General features: G+C 51.2%; 3 protein-coding genes across 9 annotated transcripts in view; all 3 read right to left on the minus strand.

Moving 5' to 3' along the window:
• Positions 1-574: 574 nt before the first annotated feature.
• Positions 575-2,533, minus strand: MRPS26 (mitochondrial ribosomal protein S26). Its single transcript, XM_004323650.4, has 4 exons — positions 2,275-2,533; positions 2,034-2,180; positions 1,823-1,946; positions 575-1,077 (listed from the first exon to the last, which is right to left on the minus strand). The coding sequence occupies exons 1-4, from the start codon at positions 2,484-2,486 to the stop codon at positions 943-945; spliced, it is 618 nt and encodes a 205-aa protein (XP_004323698.1). The 5' UTR covers positions 2,487-2,533; the 3' UTR covers positions 575-942.
• Positions 2,534-3,738: 1,205 nt separating this feature from the next.
• On the minus strand, positions 3,739-9,320 carry LOC117308255 (progonadoliberin-2). The gene is made up of 2 exons (XM_033840630.2): positions 4,124-9,320; positions 3,739-4,003 (listed from the first exon to the last, which is right to left on the minus strand). The coding sequence occupies exons 1-2, from the start codon at positions 4,272-4,274 to the stop codon at positions 3,816-3,818; spliced, it is 339 nt and encodes a 112-aa protein (XP_033696521.1). The 5' UTR covers positions 4,275-9,320; the 3' UTR covers positions 3,739-3,815.
• A 148-nt stretch (positions 9,321-9,468) lies between these two features.
• The window catches only part of PTPRA (protein tyrosine phosphatase receptor type A), a 185,206-nt gene continuing 179,299 nt past the window's right edge, over positions 9,469-15,375 (minus strand). For all 7 annotated transcript variants that reach the window (XM_033840627.2, XM_019950704.3, XM_019950705.2 and 4 more), the window contains 2 exons: positions 10,429-10,564; positions 9,469-9,768 (listed from right to left, as the gene is read on the minus strand). In XM_033840627.2, the coding sequence (XP_033696518.1) occupies positions 9,694-9,768; positions 10,429-10,564 (211 nt within the window). In that variant the 3' untranslated portion in view covers positions 9,469-9,693. The remainder of the gene's footprint in view (positions 9,769-10,428; positions 10,565-15,375) is intronic.

The following is a 15,375-nucleotide window of genomic DNA, read 5'->3' on the forward strand; positions in this document are numbered from 1 at the left end:
AGCAGAAGCGTATCTTTGGCCAATGGCTACTTTGTGGCTCAGTTACTGGGTGATATCTGCTCCTTGCTGGAGCCTGAAAGCCCTAGATCAGGGGTCAACAAACTTTTTCTGTAAAAAGTCATATAGGACTTCCCTGGTGGTCCAGTGGTTAAGACTCTGCACTTCCACTGCAGGAGGCACAGGTCTGATCCCTGGTAGGGGAAGCTCTGCATGCCGCATGGTGCGCCCCCCCAAAAAAGTCATATAATTGGGGTGGGGCAGCTAAATTAGGAGTTTAGGATTAAAATATACACATTACTATATATAAAACAGATAACCAGCAAGGACCTACTGTACAGCACAGGGAACTATATTATCTTGTAATAACTTATAACGGAAAGGAATCTAAAAAAGAATAGATGTATAACTCAATCACTCTTCCGTACACCTGAAACTAACAAAACATTGTAAATCAACTATATTTTAATTTAAAAAGGCATATAACAATATTTTAGACTTTGCAACTCATAAGGTCTCTGTTGCACCTGCTCATCTCTGCCACTGTAGTATGAGAGCAGTCAATGAATAACTGTGGCAGTGTTCCAATACACTTTATTTACAAAAAGAAACAATAGGCCAGATTTGGCCCAAGGACTGCAATATGCCAACCACTGGACCCTGAGGATACTCAGGAGATGACCTGGCTGCCGAGGGGACTATGCTCCTCTGTGAGATGGAAACTTCTAAGGTCTGGTGCTTTGCTAAGAGTTGTACATGGGTGCAGAACAGGGCACTGTGTGTGTGGAGTTTCTGACCAAGTGGTGGGTGCTGAGGCCCAAAAGTGAAGGCTGCATTGGAATAGGTAGAGCCTCCTCCTTCATAAGAAACAACTGCTTTATTTCAGATCAGGCCCAACCCCCCTACCCCCACGGTCCCTGGGTGGACACTGTCCTTACTGGGCCCTCAGGAGCCCTTGTGCTGTGGCCTGACCACCAGCCCCTCTCTGGTGATGGCCCAATTGTAGCTCTTGGGGGAGTCCAACGCTTCTTCCACCCGCGCCTCCAGGTTCTCTCGGGTGATGAAGTTTTTTGCCTCCTCCTATTGGAAGAGAGAAGGCCAACTGAATGGAAGCCCTCAGAACATGCCTGCTAGCCTTTAGCCCACTGAGGGAGGGGCTCCAGCTCTCCTATGGGAAAGATGTCTGCAGCCCAGGTCTTCTCTGAGCACCCCGCTGACCTTCCAGTGGAAGAATATCAGGCAGCTTTGCCACATTCAGTTCTCTTAGACAATCATCCCCTGGACATTTCGGCCAAAACCCAGACACACCAGCTGTGACAATTCACTGGGTGGAATCAGTCTCTCAATATTGCCTAGATCTCTCAACCTCTCTCAAACTGTCCTCCCTCTATTACTTTAACTCAAGCCTCATCCATTCTCGCTGGATCACTTCTAACTGATCTCCCTGCTTTTAAGTCTCACACCTGGCATCCCAGGCCAAAATGTTTAAACCCTTCGGTGACTTTCCCACTCTCACAGCAAAATATAAACTCCTTGGGGAACGTGGGGGCCAGTCTCACAGACAGTGGCTAGCCAAGTGGCTAGCCACGTGAACACTACTGCATTGTCAACTCTCACCTCCGGGTCTTCGCGCCTGACAGACACTCTCCCTGCACGCCTCCTCTTCCAAATCCTCACCTGCTAACCCCGTGTCAAGACTCAAGGCTACTCTCTTCCAACTCTGCATGTAGCCGCGGCCCCACCTCCCCCACCTGGCTGCGCGCAGGACTCGCGGCACCGGCAGAGTTCGCGGCCTGCAGCCCCACCCTCTGGAGACACGGCCCACCTGCAGCTGCAGCACTTCACGCTCCTTGAGCTGCACCCAAGCCTGCGCCTCTCGGGCCTGCCGGGCCTCCTCCTCCGCCTGCCGCCGCTCCTGCTCCCGCGCCTCCTGCCGCAGCCTGGCCATCCTGGGAGGAGTGAGAGGACGAGGTTGAGCGTGGCTGGGTGTCTCCGGGCCGGCAAGGCGTCCCCGCCCCGCCTCCCGCCCCACTCACCGCAGCTCGCGCAGCCGCTGGTTCTCCGCCTGGTTCCAGGCCATCAGCTCGCGGTGCTCAGCGGCGTCCTCCAGTGCCTTGCGCTCTGCCAAGACACCGGTCCGGGCCTCGTGCACCTTCTTGCGCACCTCGGACACGAACTCCAGCCTGGACGGAGACGCGCCCAAGGTCGGCACTCTCTTCGCCCGCCCGCCCTAACACACACGCCGGACGGCACCGCTTCCCCCTCCGTCACACACACCTGAGGGCGCGCACCGTCTGGCGGTACTGCCGGTAACGCTCCGTCAGCACGAAGAATTCCGCAGGATCCACAGCGGGTGGGGTCGCCACGCGCCCAACCTTGGACTTGGCCGGCGGGTCGTGGCGGGTCTTGCGGCAGCGCGCGGGGAGCAGAAACGGGGCTGGGGGCCGGCCCACGGGCCGCGCGCCCAGGGCGCTCAGCGCGCGAAACATGGCCAGACCACCTAGCGTCCAGCGCGCCGCAAGGCATCACTGGGGCCCGGAAGTGGCCGCGGGGCACCACGGGACGCGTAGTCCGCGGGCTCCGACCCCACCCTCTGTTGCCCGCTGACATTTGCGTCCGCCCCGCCCCCCGGAACCTGGCTGTGTCCCCCCTGGGGGACCGGGTTCCGACCTGCATCCCTCCAGCCCCCACCCGGGGAAGGGTCTCAATGGAGAGAGAGGGGACAAAGGATGCAACAACTTCAGGGACCTCACACCTTTACTGGAGGGCAGCGGGGCGCGGCGCTCGGGGTCGGGTTTGCGGGAGGAGGGCGCGATCATTCCCCCGGACGCTCTGGTCACCTGACCGCAGAGCTGCGGCCTTACCCGCCCCCTCCTCTCCTCTCCTCCTCTTCCCTCGCCTCCCGGCTTGGCCTCGCTGCTTAGGATTGGCCGACGGCCGGTATTGTGGCTCCCACGTCCTGCGGACGCTCCCTAGCCTCCTAGAAGACCCAGCCTGTGGGTTCTCTAGCTCATTGGGCTTAACGGGCGTTGCCCACCTGATATCTAAAAACCCGAGCTCACACCGACTGAAATTAGGCGATAAGGTCTTGCCTTATAGGAATTTACACTTTCTCCTTTAGTTATTGTGCTCCCGTGGTGCACTTTAAAATACAATTTGCAAAATAATAAACCATCTCCCTACACCTGTCTTCCGCTATTGGCCTTGGGGAGCTCTGCAATCACTGAGTCATTCCCAGTGCACGTATCAATGACCACCTGGTTATCGGGGCCGTACTGTAGAGTGTGAGGTCGCACCCCTCACCTCTTTCCACTGGCTGTGGGCCTGCCCACCTTGAGCCACACTGGCTTCCCTTGGCTATCTAGAAGCCTAGGGGACTTCACAGCCGCCACTGTCCTATTTATGGAGGTTTGTAGTACCTCCTTCTACTCCACTAGTGACTTCTAATCTTTTACTTTAATCTAACATAGTATTTCATCATAAATTGTCTAGGATTGGGGCTTCCCTGGTGGTGCAGTGGTTAAGAATCCGCCTGCCAGTGCAGGGGACACGGGTTTGAGCCCTGGTCCGGGAAGATCCCACATGCTGAGAAGCAGCTAAGCCTGCGAGCCACAACTACTGAGCCCATGTGCCACAACTACTGAAGCCCGTGCGCCTAGAGCCCGTGCTCCACAACGAGAAGACACCACAATGAGAAGCCTGTGCACCGCAACTAAGAGTAGCCCCCCCCCCCTCGCCGCAACTAGAGAAATCCCGCACACAGCAAAAAAGACCCAAGGCAACCAAAAATAAATCACTCAGTGGTGTATCATTCCCCCTCACCCCCAGCCAGTTCTTAGCTTACTTACCAGCAGTGTCTGCACCAGGTGCTGCTTCCTGTGGAGGAGCCACCAGGCCATGGTCCTACTCTCCCAGGGCACACTGTCCTCAGGGGGAGCCAGAACATAGCTTGGGAGGTTGGGGACAATTTGGCCTGGGCTGTGAGCTGCAGTGCCCAGAACCCTTCCTTAGAAGGGAACTGAGGCTGCAGCCTGCCCTCCCCACCTCCACCCAAGGCTGGAGGTAGATGAAAGAGTCCCAGCCAGCACCTTCTTCTCACTTAGGCTGGGGAGACCCTTCAACTCACCTGGGGGCCCAGGAGTATGTTGGGGGTCATGGAGTGAGCTGGAGGCTTGCTTTCCTTCAGGGTGCCAGCTGTGGGAGCAGTGCTGAGCGTTCGAGGGCTCAGGGTGGGTGGTCAGCAGCAGCACCAGGAGGCCTAGCCCAAAGCTGGCCATGGCAGGGCTACTCCCATGGACAGTGGACAGCACTCAGGGAGTGCTCCCATCCATACCCCCTTCCTCTTCCTCCGGGGTCCCCTTGGACAACTGGCGTTTCAGGGGCAGCTTCAGTGTCTCCTAATGTTCTTCTCTCTTCTGCTATTGCTCCCTATACCAGGACTACAGGGGTCTGGACCCTGAGGGCTCCTGGCAACTAGCCACCTCTCAGAACCCCTGGGGCACAGAGGCTCCCCGCTTTGCCAGTTGAGGGCCTTCCCCAGTAGGGCAGGACTACCCTTTCTTCCCTCAGGGATCCCAGAAGTGAGAGAAGGTTGGAGAGGGGAACAGGGGAGTTGTTCAAAAGACAGGCAGCAGTGTGGGGGAATCTGGGGCACCCAGTGCTGGGGGACGTTATTGGCAGGCCCTCAGCTCCTTTTCCCTGTGGGTTGCTATCTCTCTTCCATGGCAGTTGGGGATGTGTGGTAGTTACAGGGGCAAGGGTTTCTACCCCTTGTCCCTCCCACGCTAGGGGCAGCAGGCACAGGAATAGTGTTGTTGGGGAAAGATGAGGGAAAGGGGGCTTTTCTGGGCATGGGTCAGGGGTAGAGGGACTTGGGAGGGGGAAGAGGAGCAGTGTACCCAGAATAGAGCTCCATCCCGGAGCCCCAGCCCTGGGGAGGGCAGCCTTTTCACTCACCGAGGGAGAGCTGTGGATGAAGTGGCTCCTCCAGGCAGCAGTGGAACCCAGGCAGCCAGACCCAAGATTTATTGCTCAGGTAGTTCCACCCACTGCTCTGGGCCCACAGACTCCAATGACGTCTCAAAGAGGGGACGGGTGGCAGCTCGCCACCAACTCTCTTCCCTTCGCAGTGTATGTTCAGCTGCTGGCGCTGGGGTCACCAGACAGATGCCTCCTCCTTCCACCTTCCCAGGGATCTGAAGTCACAAGCTTGGCCTGTGCCCCTGAAGTCTCATCTAGCCACTTCCCTAGCTGCATTCTCAAGCTCCTGCCCTTAGGTCTAGAAAGCCCTCACAGCCCTCTCTGACACAGCAAATTATGGCCCTAAGAGAGGCAATGCCTGGGGTCTTCCTGAGTCCCACCCAGCTCAGGGCTTTCCCTGGTAGAAAAGTGGGGGCCTAAGAGTGAGGAGTCCAGCAGCCTGTTAAGAAGTCTGGGGAGAGCTATGACCACTCTTCCTGAGGGCTTGTTTGCCCACTTGTAAAATGGGTTGGGTGGGATGTCCTTAACCACACACTTGGGCACCAGGACTGGGTCACTCCATGTGGAAGTAGGTTTGGGTGGGGCATAGCTACCCCACAGGTGGCCTCTCTCTCCTCCAAGCAGGTCCCTGACAAGGGGCCCAGTTAAGGGGGCAGTGCAGCCTTTGTGGGCCTATCGGAAGGTGGTAGGAATAATTTTGTCCCTCAAGGTTCCAACCCCTCCTCATCCTGTACTTGGCCCAGGACCATTCATGGATTTGGGCACAGCCCCTGGAATGCCAGAAAAGGCTCCCGCCTTAGTCTGCATCAGCTCAGCTTTCCGCTGCCAGCCACCAGCCTCTGGGGGGCAGAGGCCAATTTATAGGGTTAGCCAATCTCCGCCTTTGGACAGCAATTTGAACAGCAAGTGCAAGGGCAGGGTCAGGCTGGGCATCGCAGTGTCTGGTCACTGGGAGAGCAAGTGTGTCAAATTCTGTGGCAGAGATGGGGGAGATGACATCATGGGCACCTCGACTTCAGCTGCCCAGGCAGAAGGGCATGGGTGAATTTCCAAACTGACTTACCTGAAATGAATATTTGGACTGTATGATCAGTTAAACTGTTTTGGGAAACAGGTTTTGTCCCTTTATGTACCGGTTAACCAAGTAAATTTTAGGAAAACATTTGCTTTGTGGTTTAGTGAAAACAACTGAGTTCAATAAACTAGCTTAGTTCTGGTTCGGGTTTACAGAATGTTTTATTCAAAGGCCCTGGTGTTTATTTTAAAAAAGGAATGGGGTGCCTTTATTTTTTCTGTAATTTGATTGTGTTTTTTCCTGAAAATTCCAAACAAGAACAAGCTTCCCAGGGGAAAGCTTCCCTTTCTTTCTGGCCACATAGTTTGCCTTTTAGGAATATTTGCTTTCCCCTTCCAGATTATAAACTCTGGAATTCATCCTTGTATCCCTCTCAGCAGGACACAGAAAGCCATTTGTTCACCACTGAGCTCTAGCTCACACTCAGCCCTGAGGCCACATTATTCTAGTCTGGGGGCTGCTGTAATCAGTTGGGAAAGCAGAGGTTTTGAGTTGAATGCTCAGGTGCTGTAGGAGCACAGAGGGGCACACCCCCTGAGCAGGTGGTCTGGGTGAAGGATGGAGAGTTAGCTAGTCTCGGCAATAGGGCTGCAGTGGGTGCTCTAGGGTAAGAGACAAAATGGAGAAGAGCTAACACAGGAACTACGGGGGGGATCTGTGGGGGGGGGGCAGGCCTGTGGGTTTGGTGCTCAGTGGGAGTAGGGCTGGGACGGGGTGGGTGTGGGCAGAGAATGCTGGAGGCTGCACGAAAGGGCAGTGGGCTTTAGAGACTGGGCAAACTGCTGGGTGTGTGGAGCCTGAGACTGGTGCCTCTGGGCCACTCTGTGGAGTCACAGTAGGAAGTGGGGTGTGTGGACCAGGAGCTCAGGGCTGGAGGAGGGCTGAGGGTCCACACCACACAGACTGCAGGAATGTCTGACCTCTGAGGAAGGGGGCTGTGGAGGAAAAGCTACAGAGTGAGGATAAAAGTCAGGAGGCAGTCATTACACCAAGCGGGTGCCAGTGGACAGGGAGACAGTGGATCCCTCGGGCTCAGCACTGAGGATGAAAGGGTAAGGAAGGAATATGCGGGAATGGAAGAACTTAGGCATGGGGGAAGTGCTTTTTTTCTCTTCTTTTAAATGAAAGATGAGCATATTGGGCAGGTGGGGGTAGAGGATGAAGGAAAACCCAGGACAGAGACAATTTGATGAAGTGAGGTCTCTGCAAGTGTGGCAGGCCCCAGAAGTTTGGGTGTGCAGTGGGCACAGTCACAGCTGACTGACTGAGGAGTGGGCACTAGATGAAGCAATCTCCTCTGCCCTTCCCACACAATTGTGCCACGTGAGCTTCAACACACTTCCCTTTGAGCCTATGTCGCTTGACACCATGTAAGCTCTGAATAATACAGGAAAAGAAAGAGGTGAAGAGGGAGTGATGAGCCATACCTATAAGCTGAGGGAGAGAAGGGAGCAAAGAGCTGGGGTAATTCCTGCTTGAAGATGTCTGTTTAGCAACCAGGGGATATGTTCGTTGCACGGCTTGCTGACCCAAGGCTTGCCCTCCTCCATCTGCCTGGACATGGTTACACAGAGGCGCCAACAGGTAGCTTGCAAAGAGACAGGGTTTCCTTCCCAAGCATGGCAGCCCTCACCCGAAATTCTTTAGATTCTGTCTTTGCTTAATTTATCCATGCTTCTTTTAAACCTACTGACTTTTTGAGTTTATCGCCCCTTACAGTTCCTTGGTTCCTACAGAAGGACCACAGTACACCTACTGACTTACATGACTTCACCCCTTGCAACCTTCCAGAAGGTGGTCTGTCGTGGCACCCGGGCTTCGTGCACACACCCTGAATATGTGGTGCAGAACTTGGCTTCTATCTTGGAGCCACTGCGTCTTTGCTTGCCTGGAATCTGAGGCCCTCTGTGATGCTGCTCCGCTGATCTTTCCTCCTTTCGCTCATCTAAACTTCCAATATCCTGCAGGTCCAGTTCAAGTCCTACCTCCTCCAGCAAGCACGGCAGTGGTGATCTCTGTGCATTCCTCCATGGGCCAGACGGGGGTGCCACCTCTCACTCCTGACAGCCCCAAGGTGCCCCTGGCCCCTGATCCTTAAGAAAGGCCCCAAGGGCTGCAAGGTTCTCTCAGCCCTGAACTGACAGTCATGGCAACCGGTTTCCTCTCCTGTTCCTGTGTTGGGCTGATCATGAAGAAAGGAGGCCATGAACAGACACACCCTCCCAGCTGTGCCCTCAACTAAAGACCACATTTCCCAGCACACTTTGTAGCTCAGTGTGGTCTTATGACTAGGTTTTAGCCAATGGGGTATGAGTGGAAGTGAAAAGTGCAACTTTTGCTTCATGTCTTTAAAAATGAATTTGTTTGCCCATGCTCTTTTTGCTTCTCCATGGGAAAAGACAGCGACCTCAACCATGAGGATGAGAACAACATCCTAAGGGACACTGGGACCATGAGATGGAGGATACTGGGTCTCTGGACTGGGCAGACTGTTAACATGAAACATAAATGAACATCCACCTTATTTAAGACACTTTGTCTAACATGTTAGGCTCAAATTCGAGTTGGGATCTAAGACTCCCACCATCCTGGCCTCTGGATCTGAGGCACTTCCACATAAAAGTCCTGGAAATGAGGACAGATATGAAAGGAAATGGAAGCGGTTTAACACAATAAATATAGATATAAACACTTGCTCTGGACAGAGCGACATGATCCAGATAGTTTTGCAGCAAAGCACCAAGGACTGGAGAGGTCAAACTGACTCAAACCCGAAAGCCAAGCCACCCCTCTCTCCTCCATGCCTCTGTACTTAGGGAAGCAGTGAGGACCCTGGCCATCTTCCCCAGGGAGCAAGGCTGGCTAGGACCACTGCACCAAAGATATGTTGGGAGTGAAAGAATAGTCCTGATAACTACCTAAGGGCTAGAGGGGCTGTGTTTGTTGGAAAGAAGGAGCTAGGGAGACTGTGCCCTCTCTGCAGCCAGCTAAGACAGAACAGTAACGGCAGGGACGGGAGTGGCCCAGGAGAACCCCAGCCCTGGTATGACTGCCCCAACCCAGACAAAGGGAGAGACGTTTCCTCAGGGAGTCAAAGCTTTTATTACCTGATAATCCCTAGTGTGGTGCCAGAGATAACACTCTGGTCCCTCTACTCGCCATGGTGGGATGTAGGCGGTACGAGAAGGTGGGCAAGGGTGGAAAGGGGAGAGATTATTTACAGAGCAGGGAGGGGAGAGCGGTCTGAACTGGGGGCACTGGGACAACCAATTTCCTCAAGAGCTCTGATAACTTTGTGCTTTTTTTCTTAGTTAATGCCTAGCTACCTGGAATGAGTTTTGTGTTTCTTCTTTAGGAAAAGATGTATAAACCAAAGAACAATAGAGCCCAATTTCCAGGCAGAGGATTTCATGATATCAATCCAAACATCACACTATTTAATTCCCCAATAAAACATTGGAAAAAGGACTATCAGTGCTAACACATTTACATATAAAATCTCCACCTAATAGGTAATAGAAGCCTATGTACCAATTTCTAAAACAGTTGTAAGATATATACACAATTTTGGGTATATTAACAAAACAGAATATTACAAAATATTAAAGGCAATTCTCCTGTCCACGGGGCCTCATCGCTTCTCACTTGAAGTTGGCGTAATCTGAGAATGCATCAATATATTCCTGCACCACCTTGTAGCAGAACTCATACTGTTCCTGCAGAGTGAAAGGTGGGGAAAAAGGCCAGGGTAGTTACGGAAGAGAAAAATGTACCTGCAGCTCCTGACAAACCCGTTTTTTAAAAAATGGAAAATTCACAGGAGATGAATGTTTTTGGATTTCCACCTGAGCCCTGAGCTGCCTGCCAGAGTTCTGACAGCATTCCCCTCTGGGCTGAGTGCAGCTATCTTCTACAGATAGAAGTGACTAGACATGCAGATGGCACTCCTAGGCCTGCAGAGGTCAGACACGAGCTCAAGTCTGTCCACACACTCAGTGGTTACTGGTCATCTAGACTGTCAGGAGACCTGCTGAAAGGGAGCCTGAGGAGAGGAGAGGAGGTACTTCTGAGTCTTCCCCACCTTGGACCCATGGAGAAGTGAAGAGCCCCATGGAGCACCTGGGCACCCTCTTGTAGCCTTCACAGAGGCCACTTCCATCTCTTACTGGTGTGGGGCTAGGCTATGCCCCCACTGCTCTCCTGCCTCCCAAAGCTCATTCTGTTTGCCTGAGGCACCTTGAGGAAGGATGAGTCTGTGGTTACACAGTCTTCTGACTATCAGATGGGCCCCTCAAAAGAGCCACCCCCCTGAGCTGGCTTTGGCAGAGGAGCTGCAGATGGTGTGGTGGCATGGATAAATACGCAGGGCAGCATACCAGTGTCTGGACCATGTGTGGCCTCTGCAGCCGCAGGCTCTTGACGGTCTGGAAGACATCCAAAATCCCCTCTGCTTTCACCCGTTCCAGGACTGTGCTTAGGGCACAGAAGGTCCCTGTCCGTCCTGCCCCCGCACTGTAACAAAGCAGATACACTTATCACACCTGCAATGACTCCCTGTGCCAAGAAGGCGAGTGACAATGACAATGAGCAGATAAAGGCCGAGGCTGGTGCTCCTGGGAAGGTCAGTCATCCAGTGGAACTGCTGGGGGTGGGCACAGGAGCTCACACAGCTCTGGGGAGGCGGGTGCACCCCTGCTGCCCTTCTTGTACGACCCATTCTGCTTGCTGAGGGGCTCACTCATTGGGCAGTGGTGAAGAACCTCACCCCCACCCCCAGCACTGAGGCTTCGCTGTCCACCTACAAACAAGCTGGGGTTGGGGTGGGGGTGGGGGGAATCCCCTGGCGGTCCAGTGGTTAGGACCCCGCACTACCAATGCCAAGGGCACGGGTTCAATCCCTGGTTGAGGAACTAAGATCCCACATGCTGCGTGGCGCAGCCAACAAACAAACAAAACACACAAAAAACAAAAACAGCCCTGCGGGGCCCTGGCCTGCTGCTCATTCATGTCAAGAGTTCTGGCCCCCTCTTTCCTGCCCCTCTGCACTGGTATATGGTTGCTGATGCTTTTCCATGCTGCTCATTTTCTTCCGAAATCCCAGGAATCCAGACTCTCACCTTGACACTGTCCACCTGTTCAATGTGTCATCACCAGACCCTTACTGAGTGCCTGCTGTGTGGTAGGGGCTGAGTTGGGTGGCAGTACCCCCAGACAATAAGATATGCAGTATGAGCAGGAAAAAGAGAACAGCAGTTCTAGTCAGTGTGGGAAGTGCTATTGTGAACAGGGTGGTCAGGGAATGTGAGCAGAGACCCTGAGAAGGTGAGGACAAGGCCCTTGGAAATGAGCATCTCAGGAATGACACAGGAGTGTGTCTAGGTGCCGAAGCCACTGTAGCTGCATCTGCGGGAGGGAGGGAAGTGGGCGGGGTAAGGTCAGGGCCCTCAGGGAGAAGGCCAGAGCCCCGGTTCACTCCCTGCCTAGCCTGAGCAAGGAGCCCTCAGACATGTTGTACCTCGTGAGCCAGTGTCTGGATTCTGAGTAAAGGAGTGATGTGGTCTGACTGAAGTTTTAGAAGGAGCTCTCACGCTGCTGTGTTGAGAAGAAACTACAGGAGGAAGGGTGGGAGCAGGGAAACCAGTGAGGCCAGTATAGTTACTGAGGAGAGGGCATGGTGGCTTGGACAGAGGGCCATGGTGGGGGGAGTGATAAACACTTGATTCTGAAATTATTTTGCAGGTAGAACAAATGTACATGTGTGAGAAAACGAATTGTTCCAGGCTTCTTATCTGAGTTAAGTGAAATACCACTTCTTGATGTGGGGAAGGCTGTGAAACAGCAGGCTTGGAAAGAAAGATAGGGAGTTCTGAAATAACCCTTTAAAACTGAAGAGGCCCAAGTGGAAATGTTGAGTAGGTAACTGGATATATAAATCTGGAGTTTAGGGGAACTGGTGATAAAGATTTGGGAGTTGGTATTAAAGCCAGGAGATTGGATGAGCTCACCTAGGAGAATGACTGTCAGTTGACAGAGGTCCAAGGACTTGGCCCTTGACCACAGATGGGGAGGAATTAGCAAAGGAGACAGAGAAGGAACAGCCAATGAGGACAAAAACCCTGGAGAGAAGCTATGCTAAAAGCATTCCACAGAGAACCAAATGACCAACTGTGTCTAATGCTGATGAAAGTCAAGGATAATGAGATTAGGAAGTGATCACTGGACTCAGCAATGTGAAGGTCACAGGCGGCCCTCACAGGGCAGTTGCAAGGGAGTATGTGGGGGGTTAACTGAAATGGGCTCAAGAGAGGCTGGGAGGAGAGGAACTGGAGAGTTAGTATGAACAAATATTTTGAGGAATTTTACAATTAAGGAAAACAGAGAAATAGAGGATAGCTGGAGGGGAACTGGAGGCAAAAGTTTTTAAAAAATATTAAAATGGGAGAAACTATAGCACATTTTTATGAAGACAGTAGGTATCCAGAAGAAAACCTGATGATGTAGGATAGTGAAGTCAGGTCCCTGAAGAGACAAAAGAGGATGGAATTGGTATCCAAGTGGAGGGTGGGTGTGGCAGACTTTAGCTTGACTCCCAAGATCCCTGCCTCCTGGTGTTCACATACTTGTGTGATTCCCCTCCCCTTGAGTGTGGGCAGGACTTGTGATGTACTTCTAACCAACAGAATGTAGCAAGGGTGATGGAGCGTATACAATTACATGTATGTGATTATGTTACGTGGATCATAATGTCTGTCTTGTAAGGAAATACTCTCTCCTTTGTTGGTTTGGAAGAAGCAAGCACCCATGCTGGGAAGGTCCACCACGTGGCAAGGAACTTCAAAATACAAAATTTCACAAGGAACTGAATGCTACCAACAACCAGGTGAGCTCAGAGTGGATCCTTCCCCAGGCAAGCCTCAGATGGGACCACAGCCCATCTGGTCAACACCTTGACTGCAGCCTTTTGAGACCCTGAAGCACAGGACTCAGCTAGGATGTGCTCAGATTCCTAACCACAAAGACTGCAAGATAAATGTGTGTTGTTTTGAGATGCTAAGTGTGTGGTAATATTATTACACAGCAATAGAGGACTAATGTAGCTGACTTCAGAGAGAGTTCAGACAACTCATCCACTGAACAGGAGGGATGCAGGGTCCACAGCACTAATGCAGGTAGATGGGGAGCTGTGGTGGTTAAGAGCAAGTGGAAATTCTGATTGCTTCTTTTTTCCTAGGCAAATAGAAAACATGGTCATTTCTTAAATATGAGGATGGGAGAGGTACTGGAGGTTTGAGGTTTGAGAGGAGGATGAAATGATCATCCAGGACAAAGGCTGGCAGGCTTTTCTATAAAGGGCCAAATAGTAAGTATCTTAGGTTTTGCTGGGAAGAGAGAAAGTCAAGTTACAACTGCACAACTGTGCTTCTTGTGTGCTGAGCAGCAGTGTGAGGTAGTAAGAGTAACACGAATGGTCTCAATACTGCTGCTGGAGCAGGACAGCAGCCACAGATAATATATAAGCATAGCCGTGTTCCAATAAAACCTTATGTATGAACACAAATGTAAATTTCATGTAATTTTCACGTTATGAAATATTCTCCTTTTGATTAAAAAAATTTTTTTTAATGTAAACACAAGTCTTACCTTGCAGGCCCCACAAAACCATGTGGCAGGCCAGCTCTGGCACTGGGCCCTAGTTTGCCTAGCCCTGGTCTAGAACAGTGGGAGATGCAGAAGGACTGCAGGGCAGTACTAATCGCCAACTATGAAGTCATCAGAAATGTAAAATGAGGCTTGTAACATGGTGCTTTCCTTTAGCCATATTCAGCTGCATGGTGCAGGGTAGCTAGAGAATCTGGGGTTTGCCAAGAGAGGGTGACTAAGGGAGAGAGCAGCATGGGAGATTTAAAAGTGTGGGCAAGGAAGTGTTTATTTTTGTAGTTCAAGGAATCCTTTTAATTTGCCAATCCAATGGACAAAAAGCCATGTTGTACTGTTTTCATCCCCATTTCTCATGTTGCTAATAAGGATTAGCATCTTTTCATGTTTACTGTACACTTGTATTAGATGATGGACTTTGCCACATTTTCTTCTTAAAAACATTTTTTCAAATGAGTTATTTTTGTACGGGTAACAAATTAGCATAGTTCAAATTTCAAAAAGGTCAGAAACAGTGGAAAGTCTCCTTCCTACTCTACTTCTTCATCCTTTTAGTTTCTTCCTGGGAAACAACCAACGTCATCAGGTCCTTGTGTGTCCTTCTAGAGATAATTTATGCATATACCGACATGAACATATTCTTTCCCTGTCTCCCACTGCTTTTCTCACTAAGCAATAAATCTTGAGGATTACTGAATACCAGTACATAAACAGATTTCTAATTAATTATCTGAAGCTCTGTAGTATGAGATATATCAGAGCTTACTGAACCAGTCCCCTATTAATATATGCTTAGATTATTTACCACCTTTTTTTCAATTTTTTTTGGCTGCACCGCATGGCATGCCAGATCTTAGTTCCCCAACCAGGGATTGAACCCATGTCCCCTGCAGTGGAAGCCCAGAGTCTTAACCACTGGACCGCCAAGGAAGTCCCTACCATCTTTTACTATTATAAACGGTACTTCGATTCTTGTAATTACATATTTCATTTTGACCATTTGAAGAACATTTACTAGATACATTTCTAGAAGTTCCTTTGCTCATTTTTCTATCTTCAAAACCAATTTGTAGGAATTTAAAATATATTCTTCCTTCCCTTTTAAAAGAGATTCCCTCCCCCAATTATAAAAGCAATACAAACTCAAGGTAAAATTTTTTCTAAAATGCAATCTCATACAATGTGCCCCAAACAAAATCCACCCCCTGCCCCATGGGTCCCCTTGCTATCTTCCTTCTGTCAGTGACACCAGCCATTACCCAGCCTCGAACTTAGGAGACTCCTCTTTTTCACAGCTATGTTTATAGTCTTGTTCATTTTTCTTCTGTTTTCAAAATAGTTGCCCTTTTCTCTTTTCCTGTGTTTCTTAGGGAAACAGCCCTCATTCCCATGTTGCCCAACTGGTCTTCTCCACTGTCAGTCTCCCCTGCTGTTCCCCTTCTGCATCACCTCCCCTGGCCAATATCTTAACATTAGGGACTGCTGTTCCCTAGCACTTAAAGTATGAAGTTCTTATCATCTGGGCCTGTCCTGGTCATTAAACTTGATTGCCACGTGCTCGCCAACATCCCACTCTTGTCTGGCTTTCCTCACTGTCTGATACAGGCTCCCATCACACCCCTTTGCCTGCCTCCCATGCCTTTCTCTCTCTTCCCCCTGAGGGTTGG

Source organism: Tursiops truncatus, chromosome 15 (genome assembly GCF_011762595.2).
Source record: "Tursiops truncatus isolate mTurTru1 chromosome 15, mTurTru1.mat.Y, whole genome shotgun sequence".
In the NCBI taxonomy this organism is placed as follows: Eukaryota; Metazoa; Chordata; class Mammalia; order Artiodactyla; family Delphinidae; genus Tursiops; species Tursiops truncatus.